Source organism: Lipophrys pholis (assembly GCF_963383615.2).
Source record: "Lipophrys pholis genome assembly, chromosome: 19".
NCBI classification, from domain to species: Eukaryota; Metazoa; Chordata; class Actinopteri; order Blenniiformes; family Blenniidae; genus Lipophrys; species Lipophrys pholis.
Window position 1 is genome coordinate 6968470 of NC_137647.1, and position 22303 is coordinate 6990772.

General features: G+C 47.2%; 1 protein-coding gene across 2 annotated transcripts in view; it reads right to left on the reverse strand.

Moving 5' to 3' along the window:
• The window catches only part of tnrc18 (trinucleotide repeat containing 18), a 47905-nt gene that overhangs the window by 6887 nt on the left and 18715 nt on the right, over positions 1-22303 (reverse strand). For both annotated transcript variants that reach the window (XM_080488915.1, XM_080488914.1), the window contains exons 4-25: positions 20123-22000; positions 16450-16540; positions 15691-15920; positions 14710-14856; positions 13410-13594; positions 12716-13130; positions 11635-12615; positions 11406-11551; positions 11169-11302; positions 10770-10883; positions 10519-10678; positions 10127-10442; positions 8073-8285; positions 5465-5644; positions 4726-5204; positions 4100-4234; positions 2871-3012; positions 2664-2781; positions 2066-2141; positions 1810-1918; positions 1409-1525; positions 328-471 (exon numbers count right to left, since the gene is read on the reverse strand). In XM_080488915.1, the coding sequence (XP_080345041.1) occupies positions 328-471; positions 1409-1525; positions 1810-1918; positions 2066-2141; positions 2664-2781; positions 2871-3012; positions 4100-4234; positions 4726-5204; positions 5465-5644; positions 8073-8285; positions 10127-10442; positions 10519-10678; positions 10770-10883; positions 11169-11302; positions 11406-11551; positions 11635-12615; positions 12716-13130; positions 13410-13594; positions 14710-14856; positions 15691-15920; positions 16450-16540; positions 20123-22000 (6510 nt within the window). The remainder of the gene's footprint in view (positions 1-327; positions 472-1408; positions 1526-1809; positions 1919-2065; positions 2142-2663; positions 2782-2870; positions 3013-4099; positions 4235-4725; positions 5205-5464; positions 5645-8072; positions 8286-10126; positions 10443-10518; positions 10679-10769; positions 10884-11168; positions 11303-11405; positions 11552-11634; positions 12616-12715; positions 13131-13409; positions 13595-14709; positions 14857-15690; positions 15921-16449; positions 16541-20122; positions 22001-22303) is intronic.

Sequence of the window (22303 nt, forward strand, 5' to 3'; positions counted from 1 at the left end):
GCGGCTGCTTGAGCAAATTCATTAAGCTGAGATCAGCCATGACAGGCATATCTGAAGCAGAGGCTATTTTGGTTGGTTCTTTTGTTTTAGAAAAGATGACTCATCAAAAGATGAGCGGGATGGAAATATTTTTTATTTTTGCACTTTAATGGACTCTGGTGAAAACACAGAAAAATGCCTAAGAGTTCATTTTTATAATGACTTCTGATTAATGACCCAAGATTAATGAATTTTGTGAGTTTTTCCAGTGGTAGAACCTTGAAACGTCTGATGTTTCTCTCCTGTCAGCCATTACAGTTTCCAAGTGAAGCAGCACGTCAGGCTCACCCGGTTTTGGTTTAGGTTTGCGACCGGGTTTTCCTTTAATCTTGGGTGTTGTCTCCTCTGGCTTTGTCCCTGCATCTTTGCTGCACTTGCGGACCCTCCTCCTGTTGCAGCTAGCCACCAGCAGCGCTGGAGACGGCTCAGCGCCTGGACAGACAAGAGAGTTCACATAAAGACACAGAATGACACTGTCTAGTTATGCAGCTCCTATACGTCTGCAATGTGTTAACTCCTCAACTGAGCCCACTTTGTGCACTCTGCTCTGCTTGTTCCCTCTTCAAGCATTAACATGTTGGAGGCACCTAACGCAGGGAAATGAAAAATATTTGTGATGTGTTGAAATCAACAGAAGCATCCACAGAGAGAGAGAGATGCAGCGTTTTCAGACTCGGCGCTCAGAGAGTTTTCATTTTTTATGAAGCTAAGTGCTTCATGTTGTCGTGGAGGCGTCATTTCATTCTCTTGTGTTTGATGTGAACATTTGTAAAGCCTAAACCAGGTTTTAGTCCTCTGAGATGAGGTGATGCCAAATGCGCGCACACACACACACACACACACACACACACACACACACACACACACACACACACACACACACACACACACACACACACACACACACACACACACACACACACACACACACACACACACACACACACACACACACACACACACACACACACACACACACACACACACACACACACACACACACACACACACACACACACACACACACACACACACACACACACACACACACACACAGCATAAAGAGCTGCTGCGCAACAATATCTTCTACTACATAGATATATTCACATTGCTTTGTGCATCTTTTCAAATGTGTGCGCACATGTGGGAAATGTGTGTTTGCATTCATTGTTCCTTTTAGTGTTTGTCAGTCGATGGGGATGCACTTTGAAATACACTGAACGTCTGAATAGTGCTTTACAAATAAAGTTTGATTGATTAATTGATCGCAAAGCAGACGTGCACAGAGAACACTGACTAAAGGCAGATTTAAGGCTGAATGTGGATGTGCACAGACGTGTAAGTCTGTGTTACTATCATGCGTGCTCACAGTGGATTTTGTAGTCCGGAGGCAGCAGTCGAATGTGGGAGAGGGGGATGCGTCCCGTGTCGCCATCGTCGAACTCCACCGTGATGAGATCATCATTCTCGTCTATATCAGCGCTACCTGCATGGGGAAAGAAAGAAAAAAAATTCAGGTCATCTAGCTTAAGCAGACTTTGAAGACTGCACTAACTTTGTATTAAAACCATCGCACTGTGGTGCAGTGAAACTGTGTTAAACAAAGCTTGAACGTCACTGCGTTACACAGTGAGAGAAGAGCTGTTAACATCTCGTACTTTCATTTGTGCTGAAAGCTACAATTAAACTATCATCTGATTATGTATTGTATTGTGTAAGTGGGTTTGGTGTGTGTGTGTGTGTGTGTGTGTGTCTGCTCCGTTGTCGTACCGTTGACAACTGTGCCTGGGTAAAGGCAGCGGTACTGCTGGCTCCAGTAGGCTGCGATGCGGGTGCCCTCGGGGAGATAGCGCACGGATGGAGGCTTCACATCAATGATCTGTACATACAAAATGAAGGATTTGCATAAATGCATGGCATAGACTTCTTCTAGTGGCTTACATCTCAAGTCTCAACAGAAACCGAGGCAGAGAGAGAGAGAGAGAGAGAGAGAGACACGTGGCATGTAAATGTAGAAGGTACTCACAGCCTCCTGAAGCAGCTGTTCCAGACAGTAGATGTGTGGCCGGTTGCCTCGCTCCCCCTCCACCACTACACTGTATCTGCAAGGAGTAATCATGGAAAAAGAGGTCAAAAGTTTGGGGTCGCTGTGCAGGGTTCATCGCTTTTAACGCTGCTGTCAGACAGTCTCCAGAGCTGCTCTGTGAAGTGTAAATGGTCTCCCTGTCAGACACAGAGCTGAAAGCCTTATCTCCAATGTGACTGTTCAGATGTGTGGAATTTTTTATTATTATTTTTTTTTAAATGGAAATATTAACAAGTTCCCCCTGCTTCCAGGTTTTATGTTAAGCTAAGCTGCTGCTGGCTTCAGGCTTATGTTATGCATACAGATGAGACTGTGGCATCTATCTTTTCATCTCTGTGGACAAGAGAGCAGAAAAACTCATTTCTCCACCATTGTGACTGCAAACTTTTCCCTGCGCCGTCCACACAAACAGTTATTAGGGCTCACTCCAGTGTTTTGTCCACATGCGCAGAAGATCTGTGCTTAGTCCTACAAGAGTATTTAAAGTGATTTGGGAGTTCTCAGGAAGTAACTTTGAATAGTCTGACGATGTACTCACATGTCAGGGGAGTGTACAGTGTTCACATGTCCTGCGTACAGAAGCTGGTCGTCCATCGGGATCAAAACCCGCAGACCGTCCACGAGAGAGTCTTTATCCAGCACGCACTGCACCGGAGCTGAACACAATAACACACTCCAACCTTCAGTGAATGCAAGTCGCTACTGAGCAGGTACGAGCAAGGGAGGGACGGTGTCCGACGCTCACCAGGCGTCGAGGGCGTCTCCGACACGCTGTTGCTACGCGGTGGGAGTAGTTCGTCGTCGCTGAAGCTGCTGTCCTGGTTGGGTTCAAAGTCCTCGTCCGCCGCCATGCTCTCCATCAGGCGGCTCACCGCACCCCTGGATGGCTGGAAAAAATAAATAAATCACAAATATTTGTACAAGAAGAGAACATTTGTCTATTGAGGTCATTCGTCTATTCGAGCATCTGCGTGGTGAAAAGTGAACTGGTCTTTTGCAGCCGGTGCAATTTCCGCTCGAGAACAAGTTTTATTAGATCCTGCACGGTGCCAAATCAATCTACTAAACTTGAGTATGACTTTACGATTGACCTCACAGTGTCAACTTTCACTGTCCTGACAGCTATAACATCAGGAGGCAAGAATAACGTCATCATCCTGTACATGATCTGTATAGACTGCTGGTGCTGACAGAAGATGAATAAATAAGTTACATCATGCAAACATTTTTCTCCGTCAGGAGTTTCACATTATTGCACTCTTTTTTCGGAACAATGGGAATCGTTATTCTTTCTTTGGGTGTATTTTCTTGGATCATTGTATTATTTTCCAATGGTAAGCTCTTTGTGGTTGAAGCAGCGATCACAAAGTAATGTCTGCTGTTCTTAATCATCTACCGTTGACCTGTTTTTTCATCCCACGACCAAAAATGTCATCATGTTTACTTTTCTTTACGCAGGGAAAACCCAATATTGCACTGTAAGGTTAATATTTCACAGCCCACCAAAGGCTGACACACCACAAATTAACTTTTAAAAGTCCAACAGTAACATATTACAACACTTATGCTGTTGAGTACACAATCTTTTCTGCTCTCCCACCACCACAAAAGAGTCCTGTGCACACTTGGGCTGTCTTTACTGTTTCCAAAACAAACTCCAGTTCGGGCTGGTGGCAGATGGTGAGCAATACAACACTTTGGCAGAATTCACACATAACAAGAGGTTTACTTCTTTTTTTTTTTTTCTTCTCCTCAGTAACAAAACAAAACTGTTAATTACAACACAAGCTCACAGTTCATTTCTTTAGACTTACAGTATGTGCGTAAGCATGTTTGGGCAGCTTTGTTGGCAGTAAAATGTATTGGAAGATTTCAGAATAATAGGGACAACATGGTCCTTTTGTCTTGCTCAGGACAGGATAATTAAGTTGACATTCATAATGACTTTGCCAGCCGATTCATCATCTGACTGACCTCTCTTGGTTTGGCCTTGGCTTTTGGTTGGCTCTTGCGTGCCGGGCTGAGGCTCAGGGGTGCAGGGAGGTCTGCGATTGGACTGCACAGAGCGGACGGGCTCACAGGCAGAGGAGAGTCCTTCGACTTCTTTTTCTGTTTTGCGAAAGTCAGAGCACACAGGGTTACGAGCATGCATATCAATAAATGACAGCTGTAAAGCACTGCTGGACAGGATTCCATCTTTTGCAAACACACACACACACACACACACACACACACACACACACACACACACACACACACACACACACACACACACACACACACACACACACACACACACACACACACACACACACACACACACACACACACACACACACACACACACACACACACACACACACACACACACACACACACACACACAAGGGTGGGAAGCTGCCAGGCTGCCTGCAGTTGTCCTTTCTTGTCAGCAACACGACACAGACAGCAGGGAAGTGCTGCAGTGACTGAAGCAGTGTGAGACCCTGCTGGCACTCTGACACACACGAATATGTCATGAGAGACAAAAGGTTGCAAGGTAATGGACAAGAGTGTTGAATGACAGGGGGATTAAAAAATAAATAAAAATGTTGACATACTTTCACCACATCTTTCCCCTCTCTGCTGGACGGAGTGGGTTTGGGTCTGGAGGTGGGTTTCGGGGTGAGGGGCGGGGCCGACCCGGAGGATGAGGAGGACGAGGACGAGCTCTGGCTGGAGGAAGTAGAGGTGGACACGGACATCTGATTGGCTGAGGCCGTCGCGTCGTGGAGGAAGATTCTCTCGCTGCGTCTGCGGTTCCACCCCTCGTCCTCGCTGAAGCCGCCGAACCCGGAGCCGGTGGCCAGGTCAAAGCTGAATCTCCGTGGCGACCGAGGCGACGGCCGGGGTTTGGGCAGTGGTTTCCGTTTGGCCGGCAGGACTTCATCGCGCTTAGTGGGGCTCGACTGGTCGATGCGACGGGAGGCAGGGGGCAAAAGAGGAAGCTCTGGGGCCGAGCGTTTTCCATGCAGCAGGGAAGGGAACTTCCTAAGCCTCAAGTCCGAGCCTGAGTCCGACCACTCGCACTCTGACATACCTGGTAAAACAGATAAAAGAGAAGTACAAAGTGATCTTTCTCTCTCTCTGTACAAATACTCAGCAGGCTTTGAACCTTTTCAACCACAATTAGTCTGACACGCCATCAGGGGAACCCAGCAAATGGGCAAAAATAGAATCTGACTATGGATTTTCTGTGAGCTTCTAAACAAAATACTACAGCAGATTTACACATTCTCTCAAGTTTTTGTTGTTCGGTTACTGCAGAAAATCTGCTCAGCTCACGAGTGTTCATTTTACCCAGAGTGCTTTGCCTGCTGGAGTGTTTGCCATCCTGGAGGAGACTCTGAGGGGTCGAACTGACGGGGAGCGCGCTGGCGGCAAACCTCGCTAACAGACCCAGGCCGCTCTCCTCACAGTCACCTTCGTCCGAGTCAGACTCCTCCTCCTCTTCATCGTCATCCTCCTCCTCTGAGGTTTCTGAATCAGAGAAAACATTTTCAGCTCAGTGACAAATGTGTTTGCAGCACGAGGCTTGGGGGCAAAGGTCAAGCAGAGAGAGTGCACCACTGAGAAGATGAATTCAAAAAAACAAAAAAAGCCTGGATCTTAGAGAAATCATTTACACAAGTATCCGCCTTATCCGGTCAGAAACAACCATGAAGCAAGATGTATAGACCGCTGCAGCTTTGCCTGTACACTGTAAAGCTTTATTAGCAAAGCAGGGATCCTTGAGATTTACCATACACATGCACGTGAGCCTGGCAAAGACACACACACAAACACACGCTCACACACACACACTCTCCTGAGATTAAGAGCTGAAACTGTGACTCGAATACCTATTATAGTTCCAACAAACCTGAAAGTAACAGAAAGAGGCAAAAACTGATGTTCATCCTTCACCAGAGTGCACACGAAGGTCAAGATACACTAACTCACTCTGTCACAAACACACACATTCTTACGCTCACACACATAAGCAAACTGCTGGTTAGCTGCGTGTTGCTGACAGTTAGCAGTTAGGTCCATGGCAACAGATGAACAGGAGGAGCGACTCCTCAGGGGTTAGAGTGTTAACATTGAGAGTAGATACACAGTACAATAGCTGCTCAACTTACAAAAACAATTCAAATACAATACTTTGTGTAAACTTAATTTTGCTGCATTTTTAATGTCAGCAAGGCCAGACTTTTAGAGGATGTTGTGTAACTTCTATACCAAAACAATGGTTTCATTTATGTGCTTATTCAGAAGAAGACGTTCTTTTTTGTGGCTCCAGACAAGAATAAAGTACTGTTTAAAACTTGCACCAACCACTAAGTTTAGTACCTAAATGCAGGGTTGTACTGTGTATCCACTGTGTGTTAACCGTAGCAGACAGACAACAGGCAGGCACTGAGAGGACAGCCCTGTGAGGCCCCATGTGAGCTAGAAATGCTTCAAGGTGATTCGAGTAATCATAGTTACATCCTCTGTTCCCCATTTATGCACCTAAAAGTCCTCCTTTAAACTTTTTCAAGCTGTCAGGAGAGGTGGAGCTGGGTCGAGTGGAAGTAACAATGACGACCGTCATAAAAAAAAAATAAAAGCTTCAATTTGTGAGAATAAAAATGAATAAAACAAAACAAAAAAATCAATGTTAATGCCCTTTGTATGTAGTTCAAATTCAGCAAAATCCATGTTAGTGGTCAATATATTGAAGAAATAAAAAAATTTAAAAAAAAAGAGGGAGGGGCACTTCCTACTTACAGAGCAGGTGACAGGGGTGTGGCCTCAGGCAGGGCAGGGCGGGGCAGCGCAGCGGCCAGAGCGCAGCCTAGCCGTAGCGTAGCCTGGCCTGAGCACAGTCTAGCTTAAGCAAAGCTTTAGCCACAGCGAGGTAGTGTGGGCTTGAGGCTGCGCTAGTCCTCACCAAGCTTCTGTAATGTCGCAGTAGCAGCAGCAGCACAAGCACATGGAACAGGCTGAGAGACACTCAAAGCATCATGGGTAGGAAGGGGGAGGGGGGCAGGGGAGGAGGAGGAGGAGGAGGAGGTCAAAGGTGAGAGGACAGAGCAAGGTGTCTGAGAGAGCAACGTAAAGGGAGAAGGGTTATTTGAAGGTTTAGTAGACACACAGGAGGAGCTCTATTGTCCAAATATCCCCAACATCCTTTCGCTCAAGGAGCGTTTAGTTCCCCCAAAACATGGAACACCAGGCCACATCATCCAGAAACATTCAGTCCAAGGCAAAAAAGACAGCTCAGAAAATTAGAAAACACCCAACTAGTATTGCACATTATATGATTTTTGAGCAGAAAAAAAACAAAGTCCAATCAGATTAACTTCTGTGTGAACAAAGTCATCCAAGTTTTCCAAAACTGAAAGGTGAGCTGAACATTTTCCAACCTTTGCAGGGAGAACTAAAGGGATATTTGACGAAGAGAGCACTCTAAAGGATGTGTGAAGTGCAGTGGCAGCTGGACAGACTGACGGAGACGGACAGACAGATGAAGCAGACACAAGGACCACAGTGCTTTGCGTTCTTTAGCAATCAAGTCAACACCTTTAATAAAGCTTCAAAACTGCAATACAGTACTTTGTGGGACAAAATTCTCACAGTTGATACAATGTTTCTGTGTACAAATGCTACAAAAACAGTCTGCAATCCAGGCAATGTAAAAAAACAAAACAAAAAAAACCCCACCATGAAAATAGGTGAACTCTTTAAGAAAAATGGCAAAGTGGCTGAAAAAGCCAGCAGCAATAGAGGTAGAGATCGTCAAGCTAAATCACAGTCTGAAAACAGCTGCCTTAGCAAAAAGCACCCAAAAATAACAAAAACACAAGCTGTCAAGGCTCTAAAGACACAGCACTGACCGACTCTACAGCGAACGGGTGAGGAGCGGTAAGATTTGCTCAGTAACCTTGGTCGAAGGAGTCGTCGGAGGAGCTGAGGCCCGCCTCCTCCAGCAGCAGCGATAAGTGCTTGTGTTTCTTCTTCTGAGATTTCTGGCTCGACAGCAGAGATGTCGGCGACGTCGCGGACCGCCTCTTCCTGGTCGGGTCTCCGTGGGGGTGCGTCCCTGAGAGAGGGGGCCAGCCCCCTCGTGCAGAATTGTGCTCCTCTGAATCAGAGTCTGGTGTGGAGAAAGTGCGGTTAATGATTCATGAGGTCACGAGGGCGACAACAAAGAGTCAGACACAAAGAGGATTTCTGCTTTGACCCCCACCCTGAATTCACTGCTTCACATGGATCTGGAAAGTCAGCCTGAATTAATGTTCCTTAAACGCTCAGTGCCTCTGAGCCGGTTAATCTGACCACTCTGCTGCTGCACCGATGCTCCAACCGATGGGAGAAATGCGGCAGTTTGACATGAAGAAACACGATCGACTTCATATGTAGAAGTCATCACCATCTACAAGAACATCCTGTGGATATGGCTTTTTCCAGTAATAACACTTTCTTAGAATATGCATTACTTTACAAACAGGTCGGATGAATAAAGGCTCATTTTAGTGCTCTTATAACTGTATTAGTTTCTCAGAGACAGGTTGGGGAATTTCAAAGTGTCAGATGATTATCACAGACTCCCTAAGTCTAAGACCACATTGTCATGCCCATCTTTTATCTGAGGCAAACAAAATGACACTGTATGTATATACCGGCCTCTCAAAGCTGTTGAATCAACTGGACTCCATCATCTGTCTTGAAAGACATTTCTCTCCTAATCCAAGTGGCTTCATCAGTTCATACTCCTCCTTTGACCAATCTTGCTGCTTTGGATACGTTTCATATTCTTATGTAGATTACGCTTAATAATGAGTGTGCTAAGTTGTAAGCACGCATCTTCCATAGTATTTCAGATCTGGGGTTTTTTATAAAAGGATTTCCCCTAAAACAGCAAAGCAAAAAAACTTTTTCATGTTAGATGCTTGAAGTCTTCGGAGTTTGTTTGAAACCGCCTTTAAATGCAAATACAAACAACCTAAATTCGTATGATTACAAGTCCCAGTTGGCATACTTGAGAGCTCTTGATCTGCACACTGAACCGTCACTTAAATTTTCATTCATATCGCTCTTGCTCTTATTTAATTAGCAACTAAATGCCAGGAGCATTAAATACAACACTTCAAACTTATTTTTAAGGGCACCTTCATGTGCTGCACTGGTTTTATTTTCAATAAATTGATGTTTACACTATTTGTATAAGTTAGGAGCCTTTTAATTGGAAAACTATATCATTGGAGCAAAATATGGAGTAAATTAAAACAAAAGATGTCACCCAGTCCAAACGAGTGTTTTAATGTGTCATAACTTCTGGTTAACAGAACACATGGAGCACCACGCTCCAGTAGTACAAGTCATGCATGAGCAGCTCCGAATCCTTGGCACACTGTGATCATATCTTTCTTACTATGTCTGTGTAGTGGAATTTGCCCCAGGCATAAAAAAAAAAAAAAAAAGTTGTAACTTGAATATTTTTACTGGAGGTCCACTTTATAAATGATCACTTTCTTCTCGTGGCTTTCGTTGGCGGTTACAATCATGACATGTGGCTCCTAAAAAAACCGGGTGAGGGGATTTGAGTCGAGGGCAGTACATGCCACCGGCAGATGATGCAAGTTGCAACACAGGCGTCCATTGTTCTCTACGTGGCACACCAGCTGGCGCTGGCTGCACATTATTGTGACTTAATGTGTTGGTGTGTCAAGAAGCAGCATTGTTTAGTTTTTTTTGTTTTAAGTCAAGCAGCACGTTTATCATATTTTGTCACCAGATGAGTGGATCTTGTCTACTGAGGCTTCTCGTGTGTGTGCGAAAAGCATCAGTGAAGTTGTGTGATGTCACTGATGTGTGACAGATGTAATTGAGGTAAAGGTATGCCAGTCTGCCGTCGGTAAAACACAACGCGTCTCCGTTATATCCTACTTGAGCACATCGGACATAGAAAGTGAAGAGTTGTTTCCAGGTACTCACTGTTGGAGCAGCTGCTGAGCTCTGATCTCATAGAAGAAAACACAGCGGCCTTCTTCTGACCTTTCGCCTTCCGGACAGCGTCTGGAGCCGAAGCCTTTGCAGCCATCTTGTGTTTTCCTCCTTTAGCGGAGGAGTGGACGCCTCGCTCTTTCATCCGGCCGTCGCTGGACTTGCTCTTCAACTTCTCCAACTTTGCACTGGAGGAGAGTTTTCGAGACGCAGCGAGTGAGCCGAGCTGCGAGAGGGAGAGCGCCCTGTCCAGGTCCGACGCCAACTGCTCCTGCTCGCACATGTGGCTGCGCTTCCCTTTCAGCACCTGAGAACGCCACCAGAATGGGGTTATCCAGAGCAGTCGCTGCTTCGACCCAAGCATGCACGTCCAAGTAGCCTACCTCCAGAGCATGACTAGTGGACGGCTCCTGTTCAGACCAGCTCTTCTTCTTTTTCTTCTTCTTCACCTCGGTCTCCTCTTCCTCTCTGGAGACCCGAAATCGCTTTCTCTGTCCTTCCCCAGCTTCAGAGTCCTCAGAGTATTGCACTGTCCTACCCACCCTGTCAGACGAGGATATAGTTGCAGTGTGAGTCTGTGAAATTAAACTAAGCTAAACTAAACAGTCGCGTAGAGTCGGAGCGGCTCACTCACTTTCCAGGCCTGCTGTCCAGTTTGGGAGGAGTGGTCAAATGTTTTCTTTTCCTAGGTCGCCCTCTGCCCCGTCTGGTCAGACTTCGCCTCTCATCCTCCTGCTGCAGCCGCTCACTGGTGTAAAATAAAACCATTATAGATGTGTTGCAAGTTAGGTATATCCATGTTGGAGAAGCTTCATCTGACCTGGATAAATGTGGAGACAGACACACTCGCATTCCAATTTTAAACCATTTGACCAGCCCATTAAGACTCAAATGTACCTTTCTGGACTGTGGGAGGAAACCCAAGCATGCACAGTGAGAACATTCAAAAGTTTCCATCGGTGTAGCAGCCCTTTGAATAAACTCCATGGTGGCTCCTGCAGCAAGCCTGAGAGATGTTTTAAACAACACTAACCGTTTGTCCCTCCGTCTCTGCAGCTTGCCCATCTCTCGCTGCTTTTCCTTGTAGGTCTTCTGCAGCTCGGCCAGGCGAACACGATACTCCACTTCCACTGCATCCAACACGTCCACAGACATTTTACTGTACAGCTGCCGAGCACAGGCACAAGTAACAGGGAGGGGAAAAAAAGTGAGAATTCGGGAGTAGCATTTCACAAACAGACACATTTTGATATTTGAGTCTCGGGCTTACTGGCTCCTCTTTCCTCTGCCTCCAGCTGTATTTCTTGTTGGGGTCCAGCATTCTTGGCAGATCGATGTGAGACTGTTTCTCGATGGCCTCCAACAGGATTTGTCGGCTTGCTTCAAGAAGGCAGTCCAGCCCATCCAGTGTCAGATCTGCGGGAGAAGAATAACTATTAAAATATAATGAATTTTAAGGGAGATTTGTGAATAAGAGCAAAGCTGATCAGATTACTGACCTTGCTCCTGGCACATGTGCTCTAATTCTTGCTGGGCCATTTGGCTGAGCAGGGCCATGCCTTCCAGTGCCACCATCTCCAGAGGCCCCGTGCTGCTGCAGTCTACACCCAGAGGAGAGTTTTCTATCTCTGGCGTGAGTGTGGGCGCCGGCGGGGTGGCAGGACGAGCCTGGGCCATCTCACTGGCTGTCAGCAGGGCGAGCATGCCCGCCATGGGATCCTCCACGTTGATCACAAGTGAGAGAGGGGAGTTTGGAGCAGGAGGACAGACGGTGAGTTCAGGGACACTTTCTTTCTGGACGGGAGTGTGTGAGCCGACTGGAGTGTCTGGCTGTGATTGCTCACACACGACAGTGGCCGTTTGCTCGAGTGGAGCACAGATCTGAGACAGCTCCTGGCTGTGCAAGTCTGCAGCGAGGCACGGTGGATATCGCGATCGGTCCAGATCTTTGTTGACCTCGCGTTTAGGCTCGGCTTCAGTGAGTGCAGGAGGAAGGGAATAGGCTGCCTGACATGAGTAAGATGACACTTCCACTTTGATTTGTCCTCCGTCTTTCTCCTCTTCCCGGTCTTCCAGTCGTTCGTCTTGTGGTGGCCGGGGGCTGGTTACAAGCAGAGGTAGCGGTTGTTTCTTGGGTGCTTCGTTCTCTCTACCTCGATCTTGGTCAGATTTCAGGGAGCTGCAGCCGTGCCGAAGAGGCCCGGTCGGCTCTGGTGTCATATCATGCCGAGGCTGCTCCACATCAGGCTCCTGTTTGAGGAACGATTCAGTCTTCGAAGGGTCCAGTTTCTGTGGCTTGATATCTGCATCCAGAAGCCTTGAATGAAGGTGAGCCGAGGGCAGAGGAGCAGCTGGGGTGGGAGAGCAGGGGCGAAGGGGTGGGACAGCGTCTCTGTTCTCTGCTGTTGGTAGATGGTAAGGGGGGAACGATGAGCCGAACGGGGCAGTGATGGACTGGTATGGGTAACCTGGAGGTAGATCTGTTGTAAAAGTAAGAGTTACAGAATCAGTGAAAGTCTCAGACATAAAAAATGTATTTGAAAAAAACCAAACTACGTTTTTTTGTGCCTTCCAACTCACCAGAGTAGATGCCTTGAAAGGGTGCAGAGGACGGCTTCTGGCCCTCCCTCTGCTCCCTGCGTGCCACGTCCACCTCCTCCGGCACCTCCTGTTTAGGCCGCCGCGGTGAGGATGGGGGAGGAGAGGCTGAGCGAGGGGAAGCTGGGTGAGGCAGGGGCTTCGGAGGGTGAGACAGCACTCGCCGTCCACCTTCCTCCGATTTGAGGGCGGTCACGGGGGAGGGGAGGGGAGGCAGCGGGGTGAGGGAGGACGTGGATGGGGTCGGCGAGCGGGAGGGAGGGGGAGGTTTGCGAGGGTGCAGAACCGGCGAGGGAGACGGGGAGGATAGTGAGGAGGGTCTGGGTTTTGGGTCGCTGTTCCGCTTGTCTGCTTTGTCTTCAATCTCAGGCCGGTGCTCGCTGGCCTTCAAGCGCTCCTGAAAACACAGCAGCGGAGATATTTCTGGCAGATGTGTGCACAGAGTGTGTAGGACATGACACACTTTACTTTGGGGGTAAAAATATTAGCATTGTTTAGACTTCCTCCACTCTTTTACAGCTGCAGGATGTGACTGCTGATTGAAGGTGCTTCATATCTTCAGACAAAAAGTATTTGTGTGACCATGCAGGTGGAAATGCACAATAAATAGATGTGCATACTTATTCAGATACGGTGCTTGTGTACGTGCCACACACAAAAAAAAAAACCGACTCACCACTAGCTGGGCATTCCTCTGTAGCTCCAGGACCTGCACAGTGTGCTGCTGGATCATGAGCAGCTCCTGCTGCCGGAGCATCTGCTGCTGGGAGAGGAGCTGCAGCTGGGCTGCGTGCTGCAGAGAGCTGCCTGTACCGTACACACCCGACCACATTGGGGCTCCACGCTCCAGTACATCGCCTCCTGCAGCATGACAGAAGTGGGGCATGAGGAAGAAAGGAAATAGAAATCAATTCAAACTGGACTTGTGGAGCAGTCTTCATACTGTCAAATATAAAAAAATAAATAAAAAAAAGTTCTTTCACAGAACTTTGCTTCACTTCACAAAATTATGAACTCACACAATTAAAACAAACACACAGTTGGATGATGATGTAACGTACGATTTTCTCATAAATTCTCTAACTGATTTGAGTCAGAATTTTCTTTTCATGCGTGCTAGGGTTTTTTTTTTTAACCTTTATATGACTTTTAATCTATTCATTATCTTTGGCACAAACACTTCCCCTACAAATATTATTGAAATTCCTTTTTAATCTGAAAAATTCAGTCACTAAATAAGACAAGAATGAGAAAACTATTAAGCCGAAAGCTAAATAATTCCCAGGCCAATGGATGGAGAGCTTTTAATAGTGTTATAAGAGATCTTGACATAGATATAACTCGGTGCAGACTTGGACACATTGTCAGGGATTATCTTATTGTAGACAGCTGAGCATCTTTTCTCACTGCACTGTTGAACTATAAAAGCTTTTTTGAGACTTCAGAGTGCTGCCGTTTATAATTTTCTCACTGAGCCAACACAAAAATGTTGTATACATTGGCTGTAATGGACCTCACTATTAGCTTTGAAGATGGACAGTTTTTTTTAATGAGTTCTTTAAAGCCAGTAATCACACATAATAAAAATGTATTAAAACAAGACTAAAAAACCTAACTTACAAAAATACACATTCATAAAAATGCTTTTCTTCTGAGTACGTCTGGTTTGGAAATACTGCTTCATATTATAGAGAATAAACATGTTTCAGATGCATATCAACATTCTCTTCTTTTTGTTTTTGCCGGTTTGCTGCACCAACAGTCGCACACAGTCCACAAAGACATATGTCGGCTGTCAGTTCTCTCATTTGTTTACAGTAACTACTAGTTTCAACATCTGTCTCAAAGCAAGGTGGTAATTGCTCATTTCAGCTGAAATGTAACAAATGCAGATGACACTGGGAAAAAAAATAAATAAATGTACAAGCATACTTTAGATTCTCTATGTAAACACACCCAGACAACAGCTTTCCTACCGTAATGTGGCAGGTGTTCAGTAGGAATGACGATTAGCTGTCCAGACTGCGGGTCCCTGGCGAACTGGTAGGGAGGGGGCATGGAGCCTGGCAGGGAGGGCGGGTAGCCTGGAGGGAGCGTCTGGTGGAGTGATGAGGGACCCAGGCCTGAACGACGAGTGAGAGTAGATGTAAAGGGAGAAAGAAATGGAAACAGGGGTGAGGAAAATACTCCAAAAAAAAAAAAAAAAAAAAAAGAGAACATGGAATGAAACAGGAAAGTTTTATCAACTACATTAAGCCCAACGTACTCCCAATCTTATTTTTCATCTGATCTTTATGTCGAACACACTAACACGCAAAATGGAGTTTCATGCGGATGCACATGATTTCTGATGTTTTTGGAGAGGATTTTGTTTTCTTGCCCCGAGTGTCTAGACACTGATGGCCCCCAGGGAGCTGTGTGTGCATGTGTCTCTGTGTCCCGTGTTTGCAGATGTTATGTGTAAGCTTGTGTAAGTATGCAAGTGTGTGTCTTGGCACTGGTATTTCTGGACAGTGAGCGTTTGGAGAAGCAAGCCTGGAATGTCCTGCAAAGATCAGGAATGTCTGCGGCACTTAAACCCCCCCTCCACCCCACCCCCCCGGTGGCGGCAGCGCAGGACGAACAACTCGTCAGACTGGACAACGCCCCCCCACACACTTTGTGCTGCACCAATCAGAAGGTTGCGCATATGCATGCAGAATTTTGCATGCATGCTATGTGTCAAATGTTTAACTCATTTAGATTCAATCAATTAGCACCAGGTCAAATAACTGATGAGTGTGAGATGAACACACTTTTAGATAGGACGGGTAAAGCCCCGGGTTTACGCTCCTGTGCTGCTAATTTGTTGCGTGTTGTGACACCTCCACGTCCGACTGTGCTGTGAGGCACACAAGCCACCACTCATGTGAAGAGCAGGTTCATTTTCTGCAGGGTCTTCCACCGAGAGCACGTACTGTATGGCGAGCTGGGCAGCCAGACCGGGGGAGCTCCAGGCCGGGGCATCCAGGGATGGGACGTCAGGGTTGAAGGGTCAGGAGGCCACCGGCCCGCCCCTGCCAGGGCCGCCCCGCCTGTGACCATGAGGTTGGGAGTCATGAGACTGGGTGTCATCATACTGGGCGTGTGGCCGCCAGACATTGAGGATGGGTGCATCCGAGTAAACTCTGCAAGCTCCTTGGATTCTCTGGAGGGGGGGTAAAAAACAAAACACAATTAGACCCTTTTTTTTTTGTTTTGTTTGTTTTTAACCGCAGCTGAATTCCAACCCCATGATCCGAGCTTGAGTTGTTAATTTAGGGTTTTTTCCAGGGTGCTGACAGTCCAGCATGCCACAAGGTTTGAGTTGCCACCTGCTGAGCCTATCCAAAAAGGACAATGTATTTTTATTCATAGTTCGTAATATAGTCACTTCGGTGCAGCTGGTAGAAACATAAACTATTAGGACATTTTTTTCAAAATGCAGTTTAAATAAGGGCTTTTCCTCCATCATAGAGTCGAATGAACAGAGGAAACTCAAAACCTTCCATTGAAATTGAAAACCAATGTGGAAGTTTTTTTGATTTTTTATGATTCATGCAGGACTCCAGAAGTCGCCACGTATATTTCACAGAAATGTAACACTTTTAACTTTCACTTTCTGTGGGGAAACCCTGCTGTAATCATTTGGCACAAAGTGAGAAAGGGGAGAAAGAAAACCACCTACAATCTCTCACCTGAGTACTTTCTCCTGCTCACGTTCCAGCCGGCCAGCCAGTAGTCTGTCATCATGGTGACGAGCGCGGTGATCCTCCCCTCGCTCCTCATCTACAACAGGTTCAGGCAAAAAGGGGAAAAAGTGGGTAAAGATTAGATGAGAAGGTTTAGTGGTTGCATCACTGCGGTTTCTACGGGGTGTTTCAAGCCCAATCCTTTCTGTATCAAAAACAAGAATATGAGCTATGAAAGAATTAAGACTGGAGCGATGAGAGGAAACAATGTGTGTAGTGGGAGGAAAATGTCAGAGGAGAGATGGCGAGAACACAAGGTGACACCAGCTATATAATGATGACACGGCGCAGTATGTCAAAACGAGAAGAGGAGCTAAAAATACAACGTTGCGCTTCGGCCTCAACAGGACGAGTGTGTGCACACACTGTACAAACACGTACGAATGGAGTGACAGCTCTCAGTCCGACTGTCAGCTCTTATCAATTATTAGTACAGTGCCACAGGAGGAGTGTGAGCACTGCATGTTGGTTACTACTGTATGTACACACACACACACTCAGAGCCTTAACCCGTCGTAGAGCACTTATTGGAATAGCGTATGGTTTTATTTTAAAGATATTTTCTTCACGTTTGTAGAAATGACCAGTTTTAGGCCATTTATTTAGTTTTGATGTATAAACTTGGCCAAAATCACACTTTTTTCACAGCTTGACCTACATTTTCTATGCGTTTCTAAACAGTTATTTTTCTTGCATTAACTGACATCAACCGTTATCATTCTGTGCACATTTATTCACCATTATACAGCCATGAAATCAAACGTAATCCAGGCTTCCTAGTCTTACGGAGATCCATTTTTGTTGTTTTATCAAAACAGTTCACATGATTAGATATCTTGCAAAAACAAATCAATATTTTCCATATCGAAAGCAAGTCAGAGATGTTTAGCCAAAGGAAAGGGGCCACATACGACAGTCACAGAGTGATTATGAGAAGTGTAAAATAGAATTACCATGTCCATTCATTCGTGTTACTCTACCCAAGCTGCCCCCGCCTCAACGTCTAGCTCCAAGGCCGCTGTGGCTGTTAACTTATTATTAGTTTGGGAGTAATGTGAAGAATTGTAATCATTGGCCCAATAAAGGGTTAACCCAGAGGACCTGCGGCTAAACAGAGCTGGAGAGTAAGTAGGGAGAAAAAAAACGGGAAGGGCAGCAGCACTCAGCCGGGCAATCTAGAATAAACATGAGGATCTCCTCCTCGTACTCTCTCCCGTTAACCCTATTCCATCTCATCAGCGCTGACTGAAGGTCCCCGAGCTGCAGAAGGGTTTTATACAAGTGTGCTGAACCTTTCACTTCGGCTCTGTTTGAGTACATGCATGTGTGTGCGTGCGTGAGTGCGTGTATATATATGTGTGTGTGTGTGTGTGGCGCCTGTAAAGGGACAAGAGACTTTAACAATCCCTGACATGCTCTGCAGGAAAGGTTTCCAGACTGTTACCAAGGTTACAGGGAGCCTGTCCCACATGCTATCCTCTCTGCATCAGAAAAACCAACGATTAGTGTTGCACGCCCCCCTTTTCTCCCCTGCTCCTCATCACTGGTGCTCCTTCCATCCCTCGCTCTCTTCACGTCCTGACATGCCTCTCTCTTCCTGTCTATCACGCTATCGATCGACATCCTTCTCCCTTATCGTTAGACCGCCCTTTCTATCCCTCCACCCATGCATCCATCCATCTCTTCATTCATGCATCTATTTGTGCCTCCAGAGTAAATCTTCTGCAGTTTATTTAGAGCCTCTCTTAGCGCGCGCGTGTGCGTGTGTGTGTGTGTGTGTGTGTAGGAGGGGGGGGTGGGGGGGGTGGGGGGGGGGGGGGGGGCACTATTAGACAGATCACTCTGCTTCAGCAAGGAAATGAATAAAGCCTCCCTCATCAGGAGACACACGTGCATGCACACACAAACACATAAACATCCACGGCAGCTCGTAAATACACACAATCCCTCATATACATACAGCCACAGTCACTGTGAGGACTGATCCATTGCTTAGCAACGCACCCATGGTCTTATTGTAATTCAAGGCTTGTTTGTAGCTTTTAGCTGCACTCTGTAATGACATGTTTAATGCAGAGGGGGTGGAGGTGGGGAGGAGGTGGGGGGGGGGTGACACCGAAGAAAAGAGTGGAGAAAGAGCAGGGGACCTGAGGTGGGACAAGGAGGGAGTGCCTCCACAAAGGCCCACTCAGAAAGGAATGAAGGGGTTGGGAAGAAGAGAGACATTCAAGTAAATGAAAAGAGCAAGAGACACAGAGAGCGAGAGAGAGAGAGAGAGAGAGAGAGAGAGAGAGAGAGAGAGAGAGAGAGAGAGAGAGAGGCTCCACTGTGGGAGAACAGAACGAGCTCAATGACACATAGAGCTGAGAAAGAAACAGAAACAAGGGGAAAGACAGAGAGACGGAGCTGGAGCACTGTAGCTCAATGACCTTGACGTCCAAGAATAGAGCGCGCTCTGGCAGGAATTGCTATGTGGCGCAGAGAGTCGCCAAAAAGAAGCCTTTCAACAAAATACACCCTGCCACATAATTAGCAATTTGCAGGAGGAGGGAAAAAAAAAAAAAAGAAGCTTCAACCATTCAAATCACGTTATGTGCATGAACGCCTCAAAGTCAAACAAGGAAGGAGGAAATATGACTTTGATGCGAAAGAAAATGAATCGTCCATTATTCATGAAAACCAAAATGAGGAATCACTTGCTCTTGGTTCATTTAACTGAGGGGATCTACAGTCCCTTCAGTACAATTCTGAGAAAAGTCACAGTCAAGAGTTGAAAGCAGAAATAACATTTGGACAAAGTTTCACAAATGGTGAGTACACTTCATTTCACTTGCCAGAAGCTATCAAATATAAAAAGACTCGTGTGATCACATCAGTGGCTGTTAGCACGAGACTCCTTCAAGTATTATTAAAGTATACTTGATTACAAAGTAAATCTTACTTTGAGATTAACTCATGAAATGATGCATGACACAATACAAACTAAAGTGTCTCTCAACCGTCCTTCACTGTTTTTTTTTTTTTAACGAAACGATCCAAAACACAGCCTAAGAGGTAAATTAGGGGTCTGAATCTGAAGCAAAACTTTTAATTATAAAAAATTATTGGGCATCTGAGGATTCACATGAGATAAGCAAGTATTTAGTCAGAAGATAAGCAGCCTCAGACCTCACATTCTATCCCGTCATTTGAGCAGAATGGAGGAAACATTCTTAACAGATCACCAAGTTATCACACCACAAAGACCATGTCTTTCATACACTCGCATAAACTGCAAAACTATTTAAAGCCATCAACTAACTGCACATTTCTGGACAACTGGAGAGAAGTTACAGACAGAAGATGCAAATACTGAAAGCTCGGGAATCAAACCAGGGGTTTTCGCTGTCAGGAGCCGGTGTTCACGATTCACCATGGCACCCTCCTTGAAATTCCCCGAAAAGGTTTACCAGGGTTTTTCCCAAACATGATCTGCTTCTTAAAAATGTTCCATAGTCTGAACCAACAATCCACAACCCAAAATATTCATATTGTTACTTCAATCACTCATTTGCCAGAAACCCAGAGTGATTCAGTCGAAACTAAAACAGCAACTTTAAACACTAGATGAGTTTTTTACCTTTGATAGCCGTTTGCAGCAGGGGTCTCTGCGTGTCCGAAGATCCACTCGTCTGTTTACTCGTGGTCCCGCTGTCTCTCTGCCGGGCCACAGCTACAGCGATCCCGACGGGAGGGTGACGCACCTCGCCTTCTCCCTCCCGGCCGAACGAACGTGCGCTGTCCGGCCGCTCCTGCTCCCGCTTCAGCTGAGGAGGGACCCTCAACGGCCCCGATCCACTGGATCCAACGGATACCCTCTCCCTGTCCCTCTCCCCGTTTCTCTCTCTGTCTCTCTCCCCGTTTCTCTCTCTGTCTCTCTCCCCGTTTCTCTCTCTGTCTCTCTCCCGCTCTCTGTCTTTCTCTCTCTCCCTCTGAGCGTCCGTCCCAATGCAACCTAGTCCTCCGAAGGGTCCCCGGTTGTCTGCGATGTGCTTGGAGGATCCGGGACTTTCTGCTGCAAAGTTTCCACTGTATTTAATGAGGCTCTGCATGGCCGAAACCTCTGTGGAGTCCGAACCTGCTGCCCCACAGCGATCCCCACCGCTGGACCCTCCCACCAGCGAACCCCCTGGTCGGTAAAGCGCTGATGGATCTAGATACCGTCTCTGGCCCCCATCCTCAGCCGCACGGCCATGTTGGGAGGGGTGTGTCTGGGGGGAGTGGCTGTGGGAGGACTGTGAGCCACTGTTCGGGCGGTGGGATGCGTGAGGGGACATTTGCGTGTGCGTCGGCTGGCTGTGGGGAGAGGAGAGAGCGTGTCCGTGTTGAGCCGCCAATGCGGCCATGTGACTTGTGGCATAATTAGCCAACGGGCTGATGGTATTCCACTTAGGCTCCGCCCCTGTCCGCTCCAGGCCCAGTCTTACCGAGTGTTTGGGGACGTCCCTGCTTTCCGGGCTGAACCTTGATTGACTGGAGGAGAAAGAGGCGTCCTGGCCTCGTTTACCAATGGAGCCATTGGAACAGATGACAGAACCCTCCTCTCTTTGATTGCTTAAATCGCCAGATTGAGAGAGCCGAGGATGCTCCATGAGGTTTTTCTCATGAAACCTGTAGCTCTCATGAAACCTGTAGCTCTCCCTCTCCCTCTCCCGGTCTCGGTCTATGTCTCTGTCATGTTCCCGGTCTCGTTCGCGTTCTCGGTCTCTGTGTTTGTCGCCGTGTTTGTCACGGGCTTGTGAGGCGATCTGGATGGGCCCTGCCCGCTCGTCGTAAACCTCCACAGAAGGCACGTACGTGGGCGCGCTGACCCGCTGCTCTCTGGTGGGCTCTCTGGCTGCAGAGAGGTGTGGCGGAGCGGCGGCGGAGGGATGGAGGGGGGGAGGAGGAAGGCCGTAGGAGACGTGTGTGCCAGCTGACGTGGCAACGGAGTCGTTCCTCCTCTGCCTGTCTGAGTGAGAGTTTGAGTTATTCGAGTTCGTGTTGTGGTGGGGTCGAGAGCTGCCTTCCTCATCCCGAACCCCCCTGTCCGATTCTGGTCCGAGAAACCTGCCCCCACCGGGAGGGAAAGAGGGTTGTGGGGATGACAATCTGAATCTGGGGTCCAATGTGGAGTGTGACTTTTGCTGGTGAGGATGGAAGGACCAAGCATCTCTGTCTCTGTCTGCTTCCCGCTCTTTTTCTTTCTCCCGCTCGCGGTCCCGGCTCGCTCGGCGGTCCTCCTCGTTCCTCCCGTCCTGCGTCAGGTCCACCACGCTGTGCGGACGCTGCTCCTCTCGTGAACGCTCCCGCTCCTTGTCCCTCTCCCTCTCCCTCTCCCTCTCCCTCTCCCTCTCCACCCGGTAGGACCGGTCCCTGCCGCCGTCCCGGGACGTCCTCTGAGGGGGCGTGGAGCTGGGTGGAGCAGACGGTGGGTGGAGAGGCGACTGGTTGAGCGAGGACGGTAGGTAATATCCCTCTAAAACAAACAACAAGCACAAGCATGAAATCACAAAGAGCTCATGAACACAGGCTGATAAAACAGATGATGAACATAACAGCGCTCTGAAGCCCACCGGCCGAGGTGAACATAATAAATATTTATGCTTCCACTTGCCAACAGAATGGAACAATGACACCAACCTACACTAAATCTGCAGCAGCGTCTCCCTGAAGGAGCCAAATATTATGCAGCAAGAAAAAGAATCAGATCTACAACTGGTCTCATGTCAGCTGATTCTTTGGCCCAGCTCCAGGACTGACTGCAGACCTCCTCATTATA